Raw genomic sequence first — 18603 nt, 5'->3', positions numbered from 1 at the left:
CCATGTATCAATGGAAAAAGCAAACAGTGATGCAGTCAGGTTGTAGTCAGGAATAAAAATGAGCGTGAATAAAATTGCAATGTGTAAGCAGAAACCAGCCTTCCAAAATAAATTGTGTTACCTGTGTGACAGGGGCTCACACACACAGACCAATGCAGATTAAAGGCAAAACTTGCTGAAAATGCAACAAAGAAGGGCACATACAAAGAGCATGGTGGGAAGACAAAAATAACTGGACTGCACAGGGACGAGAAAAAATATGCTAAGTTGTAGTTTCAAAAAGATGTTGTTGAAAAATCTGATAATGATGAGAGTGACACAGGAATTGTGTAGCCTTAAGATTTACAATGTGAGAACTTAACAATAGACAAGCAGTGCAGCTTACACCTGAAATGAATAGCAAATTGACTCAGCTGTTTCATTCATTCCACAAAAAGAATTTGTACAACATTTCAGAGTAACTGAACTGAAGCTTGCAAATATCCAACTAAGAACTTTTTTTTTTACCAACTAAGAACTTATACTGGAGAAAAGATAGCACCTGTGGGAATGACATTCATAAAAGTGAAATACAACAACCAGCAAGCCACATTGTATGTGGTTTGTAAGTGGTAAAAACAAGAGGGCCAGCATGGTGGGGGTGTGATTGGCTGAGACAACTACAACTTAATTGGAGATCGATCCACTATTTGCATTCCACATCCACTGCAATAGAGTCAACTGAAAGTGAATTAAGAAAGCCACAGCAGTGTTCAAGGATGGCACTGGAAAAACTCAGGCATATCAAAGGTAAAATAGTGTTAATTGAAAATGCAAAGCCCGTCCAGATACTTGAACAACTCATGATGAAGTAGCCAGTGAGCCAGATTGCACGGAGGCTGAAGAATTCTTTCCACAGTTGAGTGGAGCCCATGGGCAATGCAAGTGGTCCCAGTAACCAAGAGGAATAGCTCTGTCAGGCTCTGGAGTGATTTTAAGGTCACCATCAGCCCAATACTGAAAGTAGATCAATACCCTTTGCCTGGGATAGAGGATATCTTTGCAAACCTTTCTGGAGGAAAACATTTCAGCAAAGTGGACTCAACTGAGGCCTACCTGCAGATGGAGATGGAGGAAAAGTCCCAAGTGTTTCTCACCATCAACACTTAAATAAGGCGTTTTTGCTTTAATAGGTTGTTTTTTTTTTGGAGTAGTATCCACACCTGCACTCTGGCAGAAAACAATGCACCAGGCACTACACGCTTACCCAGGCACTCAGTGTAACCTGGATGACATCATTGTTGCTGACAAGAAACATCTCCAATATGTCAAGACTGTGTAAAAAGATTAGAAGATTATGGACACAGAGCATGATCTAACAAGTGCGAATTCTTGTGGTGTAGGTGCAGTCATGCCACATGTTAAGAGTGATGGAAGCGAACGCCCCACAGTTTTTGCATCATATTCCCTTACAGCTGTACAGAAAAAGTACATGCAGCTTGACAGAGAGGTTTTGAGTCTGGTTTGGGGTGTAAAACCTTTCAACCAGTACTTGTGTGGGAGAGCGTTTACCCTCGTTACTGATCATCAATCACTATTGTCCATTTTCAGTCTACAGAAGGGTATTCCTCTAACACCAGTAGCATGAGTGCAGACATGGGCTCTGTTTCTTGGAAGACATAATTACAAGATTGATTACAACCAATTATGGAAACGCAGACGGATTGTGCTATTTACTCTTGGGAAAGGAAAATTTGAAAAATTTATGAAAGAGGACAGTCCTCTTGACATGTTCTCACTAATGCAAACCAAAAGCCTCTATATTATGGCAGAGATGATCCAGAAAAGAGCCCACACTTTAACAGATCTACATTACAACACAAAATGGCTGTAGTATGCAGCAGAATTCCAAGCTCCCCCATTATTACCAGCGCTGGGATGAACTTGCCCTTGACAGAGGTTGCCTTATGTGGGTATTGAGAGTTTTTTTCCAAATTCTGATTCCTTTATGGCCACAAGACCAATGTAGATATTAGTACTAACATGCTATTTATGACTTCACTATAAAATTCAACTTTTTCACCTTTAAGCAATTATGGAGAATCTTTCTTAAATTTGGTTCTCTTCAGAAATTAATAGCCATTTGACTTCTGCAGCAACATGACATAAAGTTGGTGACCCGAGCCAGTAAATGCATCATTGACCCAACCAGAGACCGGAGTGAAATGAAAGTGTATCATCATACCAACCCTCTTGGCCTTCTATGCCATCATTTTGAAACTCAACACCAGAAGCTTCTCATCAGTGACTGTAAGGGAATTGTTCAGCTTTTATCCATTTCCACTCCAGAACCAAGATTCCTCAATCTCAGACACTGGTTTATAGTATGCAGGTGAAGTCTGTGTTGAAGAAGTCAGAAGTTGTGTTTTAGGTCATTGTTGACATTCCGATACATTTACCTATCACATGTACATTGAAATGTGTCATTTTGCGTTAACAACCAACTCAACTTAAGGATGTGTTAGAGATAGTTCGCAAGTGTTGCCACACATTCTGGTGCTGATATAGCATGCCCACGATGTTCAGCAGAACAATGCAACAAAACAACAACAGTAAAACCAGCCCTTTTCCTCCCTCCCATTCACCCACCCACCCACTCACTCCGACACACATGGAGTCCTCCAACACCAGGACAGGTCCTCCTTCCCCCACAGACATTGGACTTCCGATTTCTCACCAGGCCTTGACTTCCAGATTTTCAGTCGGCCTTTGGGCTTGATTGAAGCTTATAGGAGGATGAGCTGTGCACTCAGCATCTGGAAGACAAAGGCCTTCAGCCCTCGCCACATCCTACAATGTTGTCTGCTAATAATTGATCTGTGATCACTTGCCATAACTTGAGCACCATTACCCAGCAAAGGTGGGACCCTCATGAGAAAAGCTTATCTTCACCACCAGTGCATCAATACTAACCAGCCAGGGAAATGGTTCTCAAACTCTGCACCAAGATCACAGTCACCAGAGCTCCCCTCCCACCCACTCCAGTACCCTTCATTACCATGGAGAGTCTGCCACGAGCATTTCAAAGCCCTGTGGACACATTACCAATACTGTTTCAGCAAAGCCCTCTAAACTGACTGGAGGGTTGAAAGATAGGTAAACCAATATTAGTATCCTATCCTGGACTAACAACCCCATCACTGAGGTGCTGGCCACGCACAGGTACGCTGGACCAGTATGTCATCCAAGTGTTTGACATCAGATCTCCACTCCATACCCCTGAAACAGCACTCAGTACTCTCATCAGTGACATCAAAAGATTATTAAGGGAAAGGAGAGATTCAAGACTCGTAGAACATTGCTTAGAAGAAAGAGGGAATCTTTGACAATTAAATGAAGAGAGTGCATTCATAAGGCACTGCATAAATCAATCTTTACAACAGAGATGCATGGAGGACAAATGCAGATGAAGAAACCCATAGAATTAGAGAAGAACTAAACATCATCCTCAAGCACAAGAGAAGGGAAGAAGGTGTGCACGACTTTGCTATTGTGTATTCTTAATTTACAACAAGGACTAACTTGAAAAATTCTTCATTTTCTGTGAGGAGTGTTGGTGTAATCTGTTGTCAGCAAAGCCACAAGAGAATCAACGTTTCTTATTTTTGTTTATACACATCTCACTTTGTCTAGCTGTGCACTCCTGGGGACAATTTTCCTGTTCATTGAAGTCAATGGGAAGGAAAATAGTGCAGGGTGCATAATAGACTTTCAATTCATTGCCACTCCTTTTCTGCTTGTTGATGTATTTCTGTCTGAAGACCTCATTCAGTTGAACTCTTCGCTTCCACTGAATCAATTTCAACTGAATGGCCGATGATGATTTTTATCTAGAATAAAGCCAAAATGAAGAGGAAGAAAAGTTTTTCTCTGGAAAAAAAAGGATAATTTATTAATAAGCAGCAGTTTATGTTTTCTGTCTTTTTATTGCTCTAAGATAAGATTTAAGCAGAACATACATAATTGCAGAAAAGTGAAGATCTTTCAGAGTAAAAATATTCAAAAGACTAGGTCATGTGTAGTTTTGAATCCTTTGGAAGAAACGGATTGGAATTTATTTTTCACATAGTTATAACTTTGTTGAAGTTAGTAATGACTTATTTATTTCAAGGTGTCCCTACAATTTAAATAATGGATGTGCTGGAATAGAATATGCATACGTACTGTTAGCTAATACAGAATTTGTACTGTATTTGCTAAACTTTTTAATTTACTTAGAAGTTTATCAAGTCTCTGTTTCGAAGTAGAACTGTAAATAAAATAATTTATAGTTTCATCAGAGAGAGACATTTGATTCATACACCTGGTTAGTTGTTCATTATTCACAAAGGTAATGATTAGCTTTATTTGTCACATGTAATTCGGAACATAGAGTGAAATGTGTTGCTAGTGTCAACGACCTACACAGTCTGAGATGTGCTGGACGCAGCCCGCACATGTTGCCGCTGTTCCATCACCAGCATAGTGTGCCCACCACTTGCTAACTAACCCGTATATCATTGGAATGTGAGAGTAAACGGAAGCACCCAGAGGAATCCCAGGTGGTCTTGGGGAGAACGGACAAACTCCTTAAAGACAGTGGCGGGAATTGAACCCTGTTGCTGATGTACAAAGCATTATGCTAACTCCTCTGCTACTGTATGGATTAAAAACAAAACAAGCTTTTGCAGCAATAGAGAAGGAAGCATAATCTTCTGGAGATACTTACCTATTAAAGCTGAGGTGGATCTAATGTGACCACTCAATTCTGGTATTTTTGGGGTGTCTTTTAATGTCTGCTTCCAACAGTGTCGATGCATTAATTGAGCTGGATAAACTCCATCAAGAAATCGAACAGCATCCATCTGCAGATCATTCAGACAAAAAAGGGATCATTAAGAGAAAAGATAGAGCTATTAATATGCATTCCAGGCAAATCAAAAGCAAATGGGACATGCATAAGCTCTGACTTTAGGTGCAGAGAGAGACGTGAATCATCACAAGAAGCGTGGGAATGAGGGTGGTTCTGAGCCAAATTGAATTGAAAGCAATCACTGAACCATGTTGGACTGTCATTAAAGAGCCTCTCCATACTGGCTACTAGTGGAGCAGATTACAAATTGATAAGTTATTAGCTGTCATTGCACATGAGTTTGAGCTGTTCAATGTATCCTCCTTGTTTGATTTCTGCTCGTGAATCTAGATAGCTCATTTTGAAACTGAGTGTATATTCAATAACCAGACTGATTTGCTTTCAGTAAGAAGTCAGTGGGAAGTAAAGCTGGCTATCAATTCTCAACTGCCCACTTTCCATCTTTGCTAAAGAGCTGTCACTCCCTGTACAAGCAAAAACTCTGAGACTATGATAGTATACCCATAGAACCCTGACAACAGCCACATCATTTCCTGCTGGTACAATTCCACTGAGTTGCTGGGCCTATATAAGGCATTGATCGGATTGCACTTGGAGTATTGTGAGCAGTTTTGGGCCCCTTATCTAAGAAAGGTTGGGCTGGCACTGGAGAGAGTCCAGAAGAGGTTCACAGGAATGTTCCTGGGGATGAAAGGCTTAATGTACGAGGAGTGACTGGGTCTGTGCGTGCTGGAGTTCAGAGGAGTGTGTTGGAGGGGAATCTCATTGAAACTTATTCAATATTGAAAGGCCTAGATAGAGTGGATGTGCAGAGGATGTTTCCTTTCATGAGGGTATCCAGGACCTGAGGGCACAGCCTCAGAATAGAAGAATGTAACTTTAGAGCGAAGACGAGGAAGAATTTCTTTAGTTAGTGGGTGGTGAATCTGTGGAATTTATTGCCACAAGTGACTTAGGAGGCCAAATCATTGATATATTTAATCCAGAGGTTGGCAGATTCTTGATGAGTCGGGTTATCAACGGTTATGGGGAGAAGATGGGAGAGGTGGTGCAGCAGTTAGCGCAAAGCTGTTACAGCTCACGACAGTTCAAAGACACACCGGTTAGTGAGTTAAAAAGTTATTGTAAATTGAACTGTGAATGAGCTAGAGTAAAATAGGTGGGTTGCTGGGAGGCTTGGCTCTTTGGACTGGAAAGGCCGATTCTGTACTGTGTCTCTAAATAGATTAATGGGTTTGAGATCAATAATAATGGAATGGTGGAGGAGACTCAGTGGGCCGAACGACCTAATTCTGCTTCTGTGTCTTATGGACAATTTTAACCACATTGAAACTCACCACAGCAGCAGGAATATTAACCTAAAGATAAAGCATTGTAATAGTAATGGCTTCTGCAGTTGCAGCTGAAATCCAGCAGAGTTCAGTCAAGATAGAGGGATGTGAGAGCTTTACAGAGGCTATGGAGGAGATTTACCAAGGTGCTGCCTGGATTAGAGAGGGTGGCTTATGAGGAAATGGTAAGTGAGCTGGGGCTTTTCTCTTTGGAGCAAAGGAGGATGAGAGGTGACGAAATAGGTGGATAAGATGATAAGAGGCATGGATAAGGGGACATTTAAGAGACTGGTAGATGGGCACATAGATGAAAGAAACATGCATGGCTCTGTAGGAGGGGAGATTAGATTAATCTTGGAGTAGGTTAAAAGGTCATTTTAACACCATGGGGTGAAGGGCCTGTGCTGTATTGTTTTATCAACACACACAAAACACTAGAGGAACTCAGCAGGCCAGGCAGCATCCGTGGAAGAGTAAAGAGTCAACATTTCAGGCCATGACCCTTCATCAGCACCTGTTGCTTACTGTTTACTCTTTTCCATCGACGCTGCCTGGCCTGCTGAGTTCCTTCAGCATTTTGTGTGTCTTACCGGGACTTCCAGCATCTGCCGACTTCCTCGAGTTTGTGTACCGTTTGATGAACTATGTCCGAAGAGGAACTTGTTCACAAGCCGTGGTTAGTGAGCGTCCCGCGGAACAGTGTACCCCGGTGTGGATCCATTGCTTGTGGTTGCCACTGAATGGCTGAGTTAAATATTTGCATGGTGCTGCTCTTCACAGTGTGTGGAGGGCATTGTAACAAGTTTCTGCAAAAGCTTAGCAGGCTGGTGAAGGTGCCTGAGCTGCAGGTATTAGGAGCTAAGGCACTCTCCATGGGCCCTCTGATGGTCAGATACATTTACTAAAGTTTAGAAAGGAAGTTTGTTATGATGACAATAATTTAAAATATAAAAGACTAAAATTGATAAGTTTACAAACCATTGTAACTATTTTGAATTGACTTTTAAAATGTCACTGATATAAGAACTTTTTAAGAAACTTTGTAAATTTCAACTATCAGACAGGAGACTCCGATGCATAAAAACAAGAACAGTCAGGATGGGAAAAAGTTTCTTCCCTCAGGCCATTAGGCTTCTGAACTCCCCGCCGCATCGCATTCAAACTGTCACTGGTTAATATGTTCTGTACCTTACAGTATTCCATTTATGCACTTTAGTTTGTATATTTGTGTGCAGCCCATCTGTAGATTTCATCCTTGCTTTCATAAGTTAGTGTGTGTTATGTGTGCTACAATGCTTTACACCCTGGTTCAGAGAAGAGGCTCATTTGATCGTCTACATGGATGTAGCTAAATGACAATAAACTTGACTGATTGCAGGTGCTGGAAATGTTCAACAATTCAAACCGAGTTAACATTTTAGGTCAATAAAAGTTCATCTTCTCTCCCCCCCCCCCCCCCCAGCGCTAATGCTAAGGAGGCGGTCTGTGAACTGTACGGGGCTATTAGCGAACTGCAGAACATACACCCTGATGGACTGTTTATTGTCGATGGAGATTTTAACCACGTGAACCTTAAGTCAGTGCTCCCCAAATTCCATCAGTATGTGTACTTTGTAATGAGGGGGAGAACGTGTTGGACCTGGTTTACACAAACGTCCCTGACGTGTACTGGGCAGAGCCCCGCCCCCACCTCGGTTACTCAGACCACATCTCTGTTATGCTAATCCCAGCATACAGACCGCTCGTCAGGCGCTCCAGACCAGTTCAGAAGCAGGTGAAAACCTGGCCAGCAGGAGCCATCTCTGCTCTTCAAGACTGCTTTGAGCACACTGACTGGCACATGTTCAGGGAGGCTGCAACCGATGGCAACTCTACCAACTTGGAGGAGTACACCGCATCAGTGACCAGCTACATCAGCAAGTGCATTGATGATGTTTCTCTGCCCAAGACCATCACTACACGTGCCAACCAGAAGCCATGGATGATCATGGAGGTGCGTGCGCTGCTGAGGTCCCGTGACTCCACCTTCAGAGCAGGCGACAAGGCAGCTCTAACAACAGCAAGGGCCAAACTGTCCCGAGCCATCAGAGGGGCAAAGCGTGCACATGCCCAGCTAATCCACAGTTACTTCCAGGATAGCGGCGACACGCGGCGCATGTGGAAGGGCATCCAGGACATCACCAAATACAAGACAACATCACCTGACTGTGCAGGTGATGCCTCCCTCCCAAATGTGCTAAATAACTTCTACGCCCAGTTTGAGGTGGAAAATGACTTGGCGGTGAGGAAGTCCACCCCTCCTACAAATGACCAGGTGCTGTGTCCCTCCATGGCCAACGTGAGAAGAACCCTGTGCAGGGTCAACCCACGGAAGGCTGCTGGACCAGACAACATCCCTGGTAGAGTGCTCAGAGGTTGTGCAGACCAGCTAGCAGATGTTCTCACTGACATCTTCAACATCTCCTTGAGCAGCACCACCGTTCCAACGTGTTTCAAAGCCGCCACCATTGTCTCCATGCCGAAGAAGTCTTCAGTGTCCTGCCTAAATGACTACCATCCCGTTGCACTCACATCCATCATCATGAAGTGTTTCGAGAGGCTCGTCATGAGGCATATCAAGACCCTACTGCCCCCCTCACTGGACCCGCTGCAGTTTGCATACCGTCCCAACCGCTCAACAGACGACGCCATTGCCATCACCCTCCACTTGGCCCTAACCCACCTGGACAAAAAAGACACATATGTTCGGATGCTGTTCATAGACTTCAGTTCAGCATTCAACACAATCATCCCTCAGAAACTGATTGGAAAGCTGAGCCTACTGGGCCTGAACACCTCCCTCTGCAACTGGATCCTAGACTTCCTGACTGGGAGACCTCAGTCAGTCCGGATCAGGAGCAACATCTCCAACAGCATCACACTGAGCATGGGGTCTCCTCAGGGCTGTGTGCTCAGTCCACTGCTGTTCACTCTGCTGACCCACGACTGTGCTGCAACACACAGCTTAAACCACATCATCAAGTTCGCTGATGACACAACCGTGGTGGGTCTCATCAGCAAGAACGATGAGTCAGCTTACAGAGAGGAGGTGCAGAGCCAACAACATGTCTCTGAATGTGAACAAAACAAAAGAGATGGTTGTGACTTCAGGAGGGCACGGAGTGACCACTCCCTGCTGAATATCGATGGCTCCTCAGTAGAGATCGTTAAGAGCACCAAATTTCTTGGTGTTCACCTGACGGAGAACCTCACCTGGTCCCTCAACAACAGCTCCATAGCAAAGAAAGCCCAGCAGCGTCTCTACTTTCTGCGAAGGCTGAGGAAAGTTCATCTCCCCCCCCCCCCCCATCCTCATCACATTCTACAGGGGTTGTATTGAGAGCTTCCTGAGCAGCTGCATCACTGCCTGGTTTGGAAGTTGTGCCATCTCGGATCGCAAGACCCTGCAACGGATAGTGAGGTCAGTTGAGAAGATTATCGGGGTCTCCCTTCGCACCATCACAGACATTTACACTACATGCTGCAAAGGAAACAGCATTATGAAGGACCTCATACAATCTCATCTCCCTCCTGCCGTCTGGGAAAAGGCTCCGAAGCATTCGGGCTCTCACGACCAGACTATGTAACAGTTTCTTCCCCCAAGCTATCAGACTCCTCAATACCCGAAGCCTGGACTGACACCTTGTCCTACTGTCCTGTTTATTATTTATTGTAATGCCTCCACTGTTTTTGTGCACTTTATGCAGTCCAGTGTTAGTCTGTAGTCTAGTGTAGCTTTCTCTGTTATTTTTAAATTTTTTTTTAGTAGTTAGTTCAGTCTAGTTTTTGTACTGTGTCATGTAAACCATGGTCCTGAAAGACATCTCATTTTTACTATGCACTGTACTAGCAGTTATGGTTGAAATGACAATAAAAGTTGACTTGACTTGATCTTAACTGGGAATGCAAAAAAGACAGCATGGAGAACTTCAAACATGGCATTTGTTGGAGTTTGCAGACAGATGTACATTTAGTTGCCAGAATGAGTTCTGCATGTTGCAAGTCATTCCATTCCTTGAATTCTTCCGTATATTCCAGAGAGAACTATGCAAATATTTCTTCATATATAGGTATGATGAAATACCTGGTTTGAGATATCGGAGTGTAAATCAGTTCTGAAATATGAATAAGAAAAGATCTAGTGCTTTCCCGGCGTATATGATGTAGGTGCCATTGAAGTCAATCCTGTGGCCATTATGAATGCAATGTTCTGCTACCACCAGTTTCTGCAGGTAACCCATATGGATACACCAACTGTGCTCTTTGACGCAGGTTTCCACTCTGGCTGATAAACATTGCTCTGTGTTCACAGGGATCCTGTAAATGCTGGCCGTCCTGAGTCCCAGGACATCTGCGTAAGCTCTGACTGAGCTTCCTCACGGGTTTGTGACCGGTACTCCTTCAGGATCCTGGCGATCCTTCCAGAAACCTTGAAAATATAGGGTAGTAGTGACATTCCTCCTTGCTGTTATGTTTCCTGGTTTTTCTGTCAGCCCTGATTGATTTCCTTCACCTTGTAGCCATTCTGTAGGAAAGTTGTGCATCATTGTCTTATTTCCTCATGGAGTCTCCCTGGGTTCAAAATAGTTTTTGCATGGTTAATCAAAGGAGAGAGAACTGCTTTATGTTGGGAAGCATGATGGTGGCTGTTATTATTGAGATATAAATCCATGTGAGTGGGTTTCTGATAGACACTATGTCCAAGACTACCATTTGTTTTCTGTCATATTAGAATGACCAGGAACAGGAGGCAATCACTCACACGGACTTACACGGTTTCTGGAAGGATCATCAGGATTCTGAAGAAATAGTGGATTGAAACCATCCACAAACCCATGAGGGAGCTCAAATCACCGCGTACGTGTGTCAAAAATGACCTGAGACTCAGGGTGGCTGGCATTCACAGGATTCCCTGTGAATGCAGAACAGTGTATACTGGCCAGACAGGACGCACGGTGGAAACCCGCATCAAGGAGCACAGGAGGTGTATCAGTCTGGATTACGTAAAGAGATCAGTGGTAGCAGAACATTGTATTCGCAATGGCCATAGAATGGACTTTGACGGCACAGAACTACTGTGCCACACCAATGCCTTTTGGGACCACCTGGTGAAGGAAGACACTGAAATAAATTTTAAGTCAAAGAATTTTAACAAAGACAAAGATCTCATTCTAAGTAAGAACTGGAATTCGACTTTAAACAAGGAAGGACAGAGGAAATCTGGTTAGATAAGGACTATCTAATCAGGAGGGATGGACTACAGGGGTATAAATACCACCAGACTAGACATGGTCAGGCATCATCCCTGATGAAGATGGCAGAGTTTGTCATCAAAATGTCAGTTGAAATCGATATCTGTACCAGGCTGGAAGCCCGATAAGAGTTTGTTCATAATTAACCAAATTCTTTTATTCTTTAATCTGTAAAATAACAAAAATCATTTATGAAAGGTACCAAAGTGGTAAAAAAAAATGTTGCAATACCAGAAATGGTTAGATTAAAGAAAGGAAAAAGTTAGTCTTTAGTCAAGTGTACTAAGTATATACAATATCAAACAATTAATGTACTCCAGTGCACATAGTGTACTGTGTATACAGGGGGACATAATTCTAACGTGACTGGGAGGAAGTATAGTGAGCATGTTAGAGGGAGGTTCTTTACACAGAGAGTAGAATGGAATGCCCCTGCCAGGGGTGGTGCTAGAGGCAGATCCATTAGGGGCATTTAAGAAATTTTCAGATAGGTACATTAATAATAGAAAAATAGATGGATGGGTTAGATTAATCTTGGAGTGGGTTAAAAGGTTGGGACAACATCATGAGCCGAAGTGTCTGTACTGTGCTGTAAGATTCTATGTTCTGTATGTCAGAGTCACCCACCTTCACTCGTGTTTTCATTGAAGAACTGCAGTGTGTTCACCAAGCAGCTGACACTCTCATGCATATTTAATAGCATTTAACAGAGATAAATCTCCTGCAGTCTGCTTGTCCACTTTCCCCAGATCTTCCCATTTCCATAGTGCTTGATAAAGAAAGCTAACTTAAAATGTTTACAGTTTCCAACATTGTCCACACTGTCCAATAAATTATATAAATGCTTATAGTTATCAACAACACTCAGAAAGCAAGCATTTGAAAGTAAATGCAGAGTTTAGATTAATACTAATGGAATTTATTGGAGTAAGACTTGCTGAAATGTTTTGTGATTTGTGTTTTTACAGGTACATCTGTAATTCAAGTCATAGCTACGGATGCTGATGACCCCACTTACGGATACAGTGCCAGGGTGGTCTACAGTATTTTACAAGGCCAGCCCTATTTTTCCGTTGAGTCAGACACAGGTCAGAGACTTTTCCTTCCTGAGTTATTTTCTTAATAATTTAGGCTGAGATCACAACATATACAGGGCTAAATACTTCATTTCCATACAGCTAAGGAGAGAGTTTACATTGATGTGAAAGGATTTTTATTCCCTTAGGAGGAGGAGATTTTGCAGTTATGATGGAAATAATGGCTTCTGAAAAAAAGGACAAGCTATTTTGATGATGAAAGAAGCTGTTAGGAATTTCAGCTGGATATATACGACAAATGCCTTCTGCACAAATGGCCCTGCCTTCTTAGCGGATATATCAACTCTAATGTCACCCGTTACACCACATACACTACATATTTGAAAAGTCGGAGCTCACAAGGTGTGCGTGATCTTTGTAACTGGCATTACCTCTCAAGTATTAAGAGTGTTACATGGCTGAGAATATAATATATGTGAATCTCTGTAATACAAAGCTGGAATGCCTCTTTTCGCTGTTCTAATCTTTCATTAATTCTATGGCTTGAACTGTTCCAATACTAATGGGATTTTATGCAAAAAAATACATTGGATTAGTCTAAAATGGGCAGAGAAATGGTGCATTTATAGAGCTGTAATGTGATTGCTCGAGGTGATTTGGGTTGTATTTAGATGAGCTACTTTGCTGCTTCAGACACCATTCGCTTCAGCAAATGTTAGTCACAAAGCGATGTGAGTATTTTCCACAGTGCTGAAGACTACATTTTCCATATGAGTACTAATAACAGTGCAAGGCCTTGTTAATTAATATATACGAAAAATCAAAACCTAAGATGATAACTTAGTACTAACTCTACATAGATAACTGGGCTTATGACTAAAGTACCCAGTCCAATCAACTGCATTTGACCGTTAGTTTATGAGTAACTGAGACCAAGGTAGCCTGATTGCCTCCTTGTGCTTGTTCCAACATTCAATAAGATTTACCTTTACACAAAATACTGGAGGAACTCAGCGGGCCAGGCAACATCTGCAGAAAAGAGTAAACAGTTGATATTTCAGGCTGAGACCCTTCATCAGGACTGATCTGAGTGCTGATTTTGTGAGTGCTGCTTGTGAAAACCTCAGTTTCCTTGGACTGTGCAAATCTTGGGAATACAAACTTTGATCCTGTCAAATCCGTGACATTGGGACCGCTCACCCAACCCGAACCCTGGTTTGTGTGGATGCTACGCTACCCTGTTATAACTCAGTGCCAGGAGATACCAGACAGCACACTGCATATGATTAAAGGGATTATATTTATGAATTTTAATTTAACTATAGGGTTAGTAAAGAAAGAATAAAACAAAAAGAGCCCATTATAATTAAACAGTTAAATGTACACAACTTGGAGCTCAACTCTTCCAAAAGTCATATTAGCCACTTCTCAGTAGCGCTCTGCACCTGGCTGCATTGAATCACGGTCCCCCACCAGTTCGAATCTTATAACCGGTTCTCTTCAGCATCTTCTCCCTTCATGTCCTGCCCAACAAAACCCCCAGTTCACACTAGTGTCAGACACACACAAAAAAAAACACTCACCTGATTGGATGGCTCACATTCCAAAGCATCTATCATCTCTAACCACAACCCAAACACTGCTTCTCCAGAAAGACCATTACATTAACAATGAAACCTCTTTCCGGGTTACACGTGGATTTCTAGCATCTGCAGATTTTACTGTGTTTGAGATTTAACTCCATGTCACTTTCCACCACTGCTGGTTGCATTAATAACCAGAAGTTATCTATCTCCCTTTTGGTTGTGCTCAGAAACCAAGCCCCCCAGATCTACTGGATAGAGAAGGCCAAAATGTTGGAGCCATCTGAGTGAAGTAATTTCTTCTAATTTCTGACCAGAATGACTTACTTTTTAATTTGAGACTGTCAACCCCAGGTTTAGACTCACCAGAAAGAGACAACGTCAAATCCATACTATTCCTGCTAAGCTTCTTTAAAGAGATGTATGCTTCAAGGAGATCAGCTTTCTTTCTTCTGAACTCTTTGCAAATGTACAGTATATCGACCTCAAGCCCTGCAGCATTCTCCTCTCAGCCCACAATTATTTTATTGCTGTGGTATATTGGGTAGCAAATTTGATTTGTGTTAAAATTCACTGGTATGCATGTGCAACAAGATTAAAATGCAATATCCTAACTTGATAAAATCAAAATATTTTAATATTTTGTTTAAATGTATTCCATGTGAAGTGAAAACCATGCAACCATATGTTCATTTGATTTCATGAAGCATTATTAGCTGTAAAGTTGATTATAGTAACAACATAAACCATTTCAAACAACAACGCACACAAAATGCTGGTGGAACACAGCAGGCCAGGCAGCACCTATTGGAGAAACAGTGTCGATGTTTCGGGCCTAGAAGGGTCTTGGCCCGAAACGTCGACAGTGCTTCTTCTATAGATGCTGCCTGGCCTGCTGTGTTCCACCAGCATTTTGTGTGTGTTGTTGTTTGAATTTCCAGCATCTGCAGATTTCCTTGTGTTTGAACATAAACCATTTTGAAACTTTGCAACTCTTTTAGGTTAATTTAAAGTGCATTGACTCATAACATTTGTCATGCACTGTTGCAATATTACAAGTTACATTGACAATGCAGTAAATCAGAGTAATCCACTTCCAGTCAAGTTGAATTTATTGTCATGTGTTCAAGGAAGTTGAAGTACAGGTACAATGAAAAACTTACTTGCAGCAGTATTAAAGGCACATGGGTACAGACAAGCACAACATATAAATATATACTTTCAGTATTATTAATAACCATAGAACCACTGAACATTACAGCACAGAAACAGGCCTTTTGGTCCTTCTTGGCTGTACTGAACCATTTTTCTGCCTAGTCCCTCTGACCTGCACCTGGAACATATCCCTCCATACACCTCTCATCCATGTACCTGTCCAAGTTTTTCTTAAATGTTAAAAGTGAGCCTGCATTTACAACTTCATCCAGCAGCTCATTCCACACTCTCACCACTCTCTGTGTGAAGAAGCTCCCCCCAATGTACCCTTTAAACTTTCCCCCCTTCACCCTTAACCTGTGTCCTCTAGTTTTTTTTACCCCTCAGTGGAAAAAGCCTGCTTGCATTCACTCTATCTATACCCATCATAATTTTATATACCTCTATCAAATCTCCCCTCATTCTTCTCAGGGAATAAAGTCCTAACTTATTCAACCTTTCTCTGTAACTCAGTTTCTCAAGTCCCAGCAACATCCTTGTAAACCTTCTCTGCACTCTTTCAACCTTATTAATGTCCTTCCTGTAATTACAATTACATACACAATAATTATATTAGACAGTGAAGAGAGAAAGAGGAAAAAAGGGTAGTGTCAGAGCCCAGTCTGTAGTAGTGCAAGAGATGATTCCATAGCTGAGGTATGTTTGGAGCTCTGCAAGTCTGTACAAGAACTCCACCATGGATGGTCCCACACGCAGCTGCAGAAGGAGGAGGTTTAGACGTAGGTCTGGCAACCCTGTCCCATAAAAACCCAGAGCTGCAGAAAAGCCAACGGAGGCTCCAGAGGCCTCACTTGTGGGAGAGGAAGGATACACCTGGAAACAACGTGAAAGAATGGCCCCACGCCTAAGGACTCTGATGTGCTACTACGCCCCAGTAGAAGTGATAGGCTTAAGAAGAAGAAGATCTGTACAAGAACCAGATGGTTGCAGGGGAGAAGCTGTTCCTGAACCTGTTGGTGTGGGATTTCAGGCTTTGGTAACTCATGCCTGATGGTAGCAGCAAGAAGAGGGTATAACCTAGACAGTGGAGATCTTTGATGATAGATGTAGCTTTCTTGTGGCAGCCCCCCCCCCCCAAAGATTCTGTTGGTGGTGGAGAGGACTGCCGTTCGTTTGTGACGGACTGGGCTGTGTTCACTACTCTCTGCAGCCTCTTCTGTTCCTGTACAATGAAATTGCCATATCAGGCCAAGATGCAGCCGATCAGGATACCTCCAACAGTGAAGCTGTAGAAGTTTGTGAGCGTGTTTGAAGACGTGCCAAATCTCTTTGGGCTTTGAAGAAAGTAGAAGCAGTGGTACATCTGCTTCATGATTGCATTTATCTGCTGGGCCCAGCACAGGTAATCTAGGACGCTAACGCCCGGGAGTTGTTTCTGACTCCTCCTTCAACGATAACCTCCTTGGATTTGTTGACATTAAGTTGAAGTTGTAACTGCGGCACCAATCAACCAGACTATCCTGTGTTCTGATTCATCACCGTGCATGACTCAGCCAACAACCATTGTGTCATAAACACAGGAGATTCTGCTGTTGCTGAAAATCTTGAACAATACACACAAAGTTTCTGGAGGAACTCAGCAGGTCGGGTGGCATCTATGGAGAGCAATGAACAGTTGACACTTCAAGACCCAGTACCATCTACAAATGTGCCAATCAAACTGGTCGTGCTGTCTGCAAATTTATAATGGTATTACAGCTATGCTTAGCCACACAGTAATGGGTGTCAAGAGAATAGAGCAGTGAGCTAAACACGCATCTTTTGTATACACCTGTATTAATGATCAGAAAGGAGGACATGTTGTTACTTTACACTAGCATTATTGAAGACTGACACCAAACCATGAAGATGTATTAAAGAGGTGACCGCATGGTTCATCTGTCAAAAACGTTTTAAGAAGCATCTTAAGGAAGGTGAGAAAACTTAGAAACAAAGGGAAGTAGGGAGGGAGTTTCAGAACTTAGCCAGCTGAATTGAAGGTGTTGATAGTGCACTGCTTTGGTAGGCAGGAGTCCAGCTTTGGAGGAACTCTAACATCTCACCAGGGCCTTATACGACTAGAGTACCTGAAACTGGCTACAGACATTGCAAGAAGCAGCACTTTTCCCGAGAAGATGTCTAACCATCTGCATAAGTTGGTTTTGTAGTTGTTTACCCAATATAAGCTAGTCTAATGCACACTTGTTCAAAAGCAAAACTATTTCTTGATGTTTGACCAGTACAGTTATGGTGCAACCCAATGTTTCAATCATGCAGCAAAGTTGCCATGTAACTGCATGAAACGGTGAGCATTAAAGGAGTTGTGCAATCATAAAATTGAGAACGTATTAGAAATGACAGTTGCTCTTCATCAAATTGCCTTATTACACTTACTAATGCAAGCGGGGATAGAGAAATCAAATCATCGCTTCATTAAAAATGATGAGAAATATCCTAAACTCTGATAATTTTTCATATAAAAATACACCCATCTATAAAGCTTGTCAGACTTTTTATATGATGCTTGTTATGCCGAAAGAAGTATTCAGAAGGGGGAGAAATAGAGGTCACTGTTGTTAGAAATAAATAATATTTCTGTTTGTGTATGTCTTTAGGATGATCATGAGCCAGTAGAAAACATTCAAAGCAAGATACTGTTTTAAATTAGACCTCTAATCTCTTTGCACAGAAAGGTGCCATGATTCCTAGAATATTCCAGTCATCTCCATGGAGATTCTAAATAATCTTTACAAGCCAAGTAGCCTTTCCTTGTGAGGCAGATCTATTTGTTGAGGTAGCCAAATCAAAACTGCTTCCTAAGGTCTTGCCAAATGGAAGGGAGAGGCCTAACTTACATTTGGTCTCATCTTTCCTGTATATCACCAAATAGATCAAGAGCTTCCTTGTAAGCAGGTAGCCTTTGATACCAAGTCACATCTAAGGAGTGGTGCAGTGAGGAAGGAACAATTAAAAAAGATGAGAGGGGTTGGCCAACTGGACAACTCTAGAAAAATATAAATGATCTGTAGGCAGAGGGGAAGGTATGAGAAGAAGATTTCAAGAGTGCAATTGGATGGTGGAGGAATAGAACAATTTATAATTGGTGAGGGAGACAGAGACAAAATCAACTAAAGATGCTATTCCATGTACACATCAAAATCCTGGAAATGAGTGATCGTTAATAACAATACCAGTAATGGCTATGTTCTATTAATTATAAATTCTTAAAAATGTGGAATAGCGTCTTTAGTTAGTTTTCTTTCCCTCTTCCCCACC

The 18603-nt window shown here is 42.2% G+C and overlaps 1 protein-coding gene across 8 annotated transcripts in view; it reads left to right on the top strand.

Annotated features, from left to right (window-relative positions):
• The window catches only part of LOC132378373 (cadherin-6-like), a 191116-nt gene that overhangs the window by 109549 nt on the left and 62964 nt on the right, over positions 1 to 18603 (top strand). For all 8 annotated transcript variants that reach the window (XM_059945238.1, XM_059945244.1, XM_059945240.1 and 5 more), the window contains exon 4: positions 12482 to 12601. In XM_059945238.1, the coding sequence (XP_059801221.1) occupies positions 12482 to 12601 (120 nt within the window). The remainder of the gene's footprint in view (positions 1 to 12481; positions 12602 to 18603) is intronic.

Source organism: Hypanus sabinus, chromosome 20 (genome assembly GCF_030144855.1).
Source record: "Hypanus sabinus isolate sHypSab1 chromosome 20, sHypSab1.hap1, whole genome shotgun sequence".
Taxonomy (NCBI): Eukaryota; Metazoa; Chordata; class Chondrichthyes; order Myliobatiformes; family Dasyatidae; genus Hypanus; species Hypanus sabinus.
Note: the sequence above shows the minus strand (reverse complement) of the source record. Positions and strands in the feature narration are given on the sequence as shown.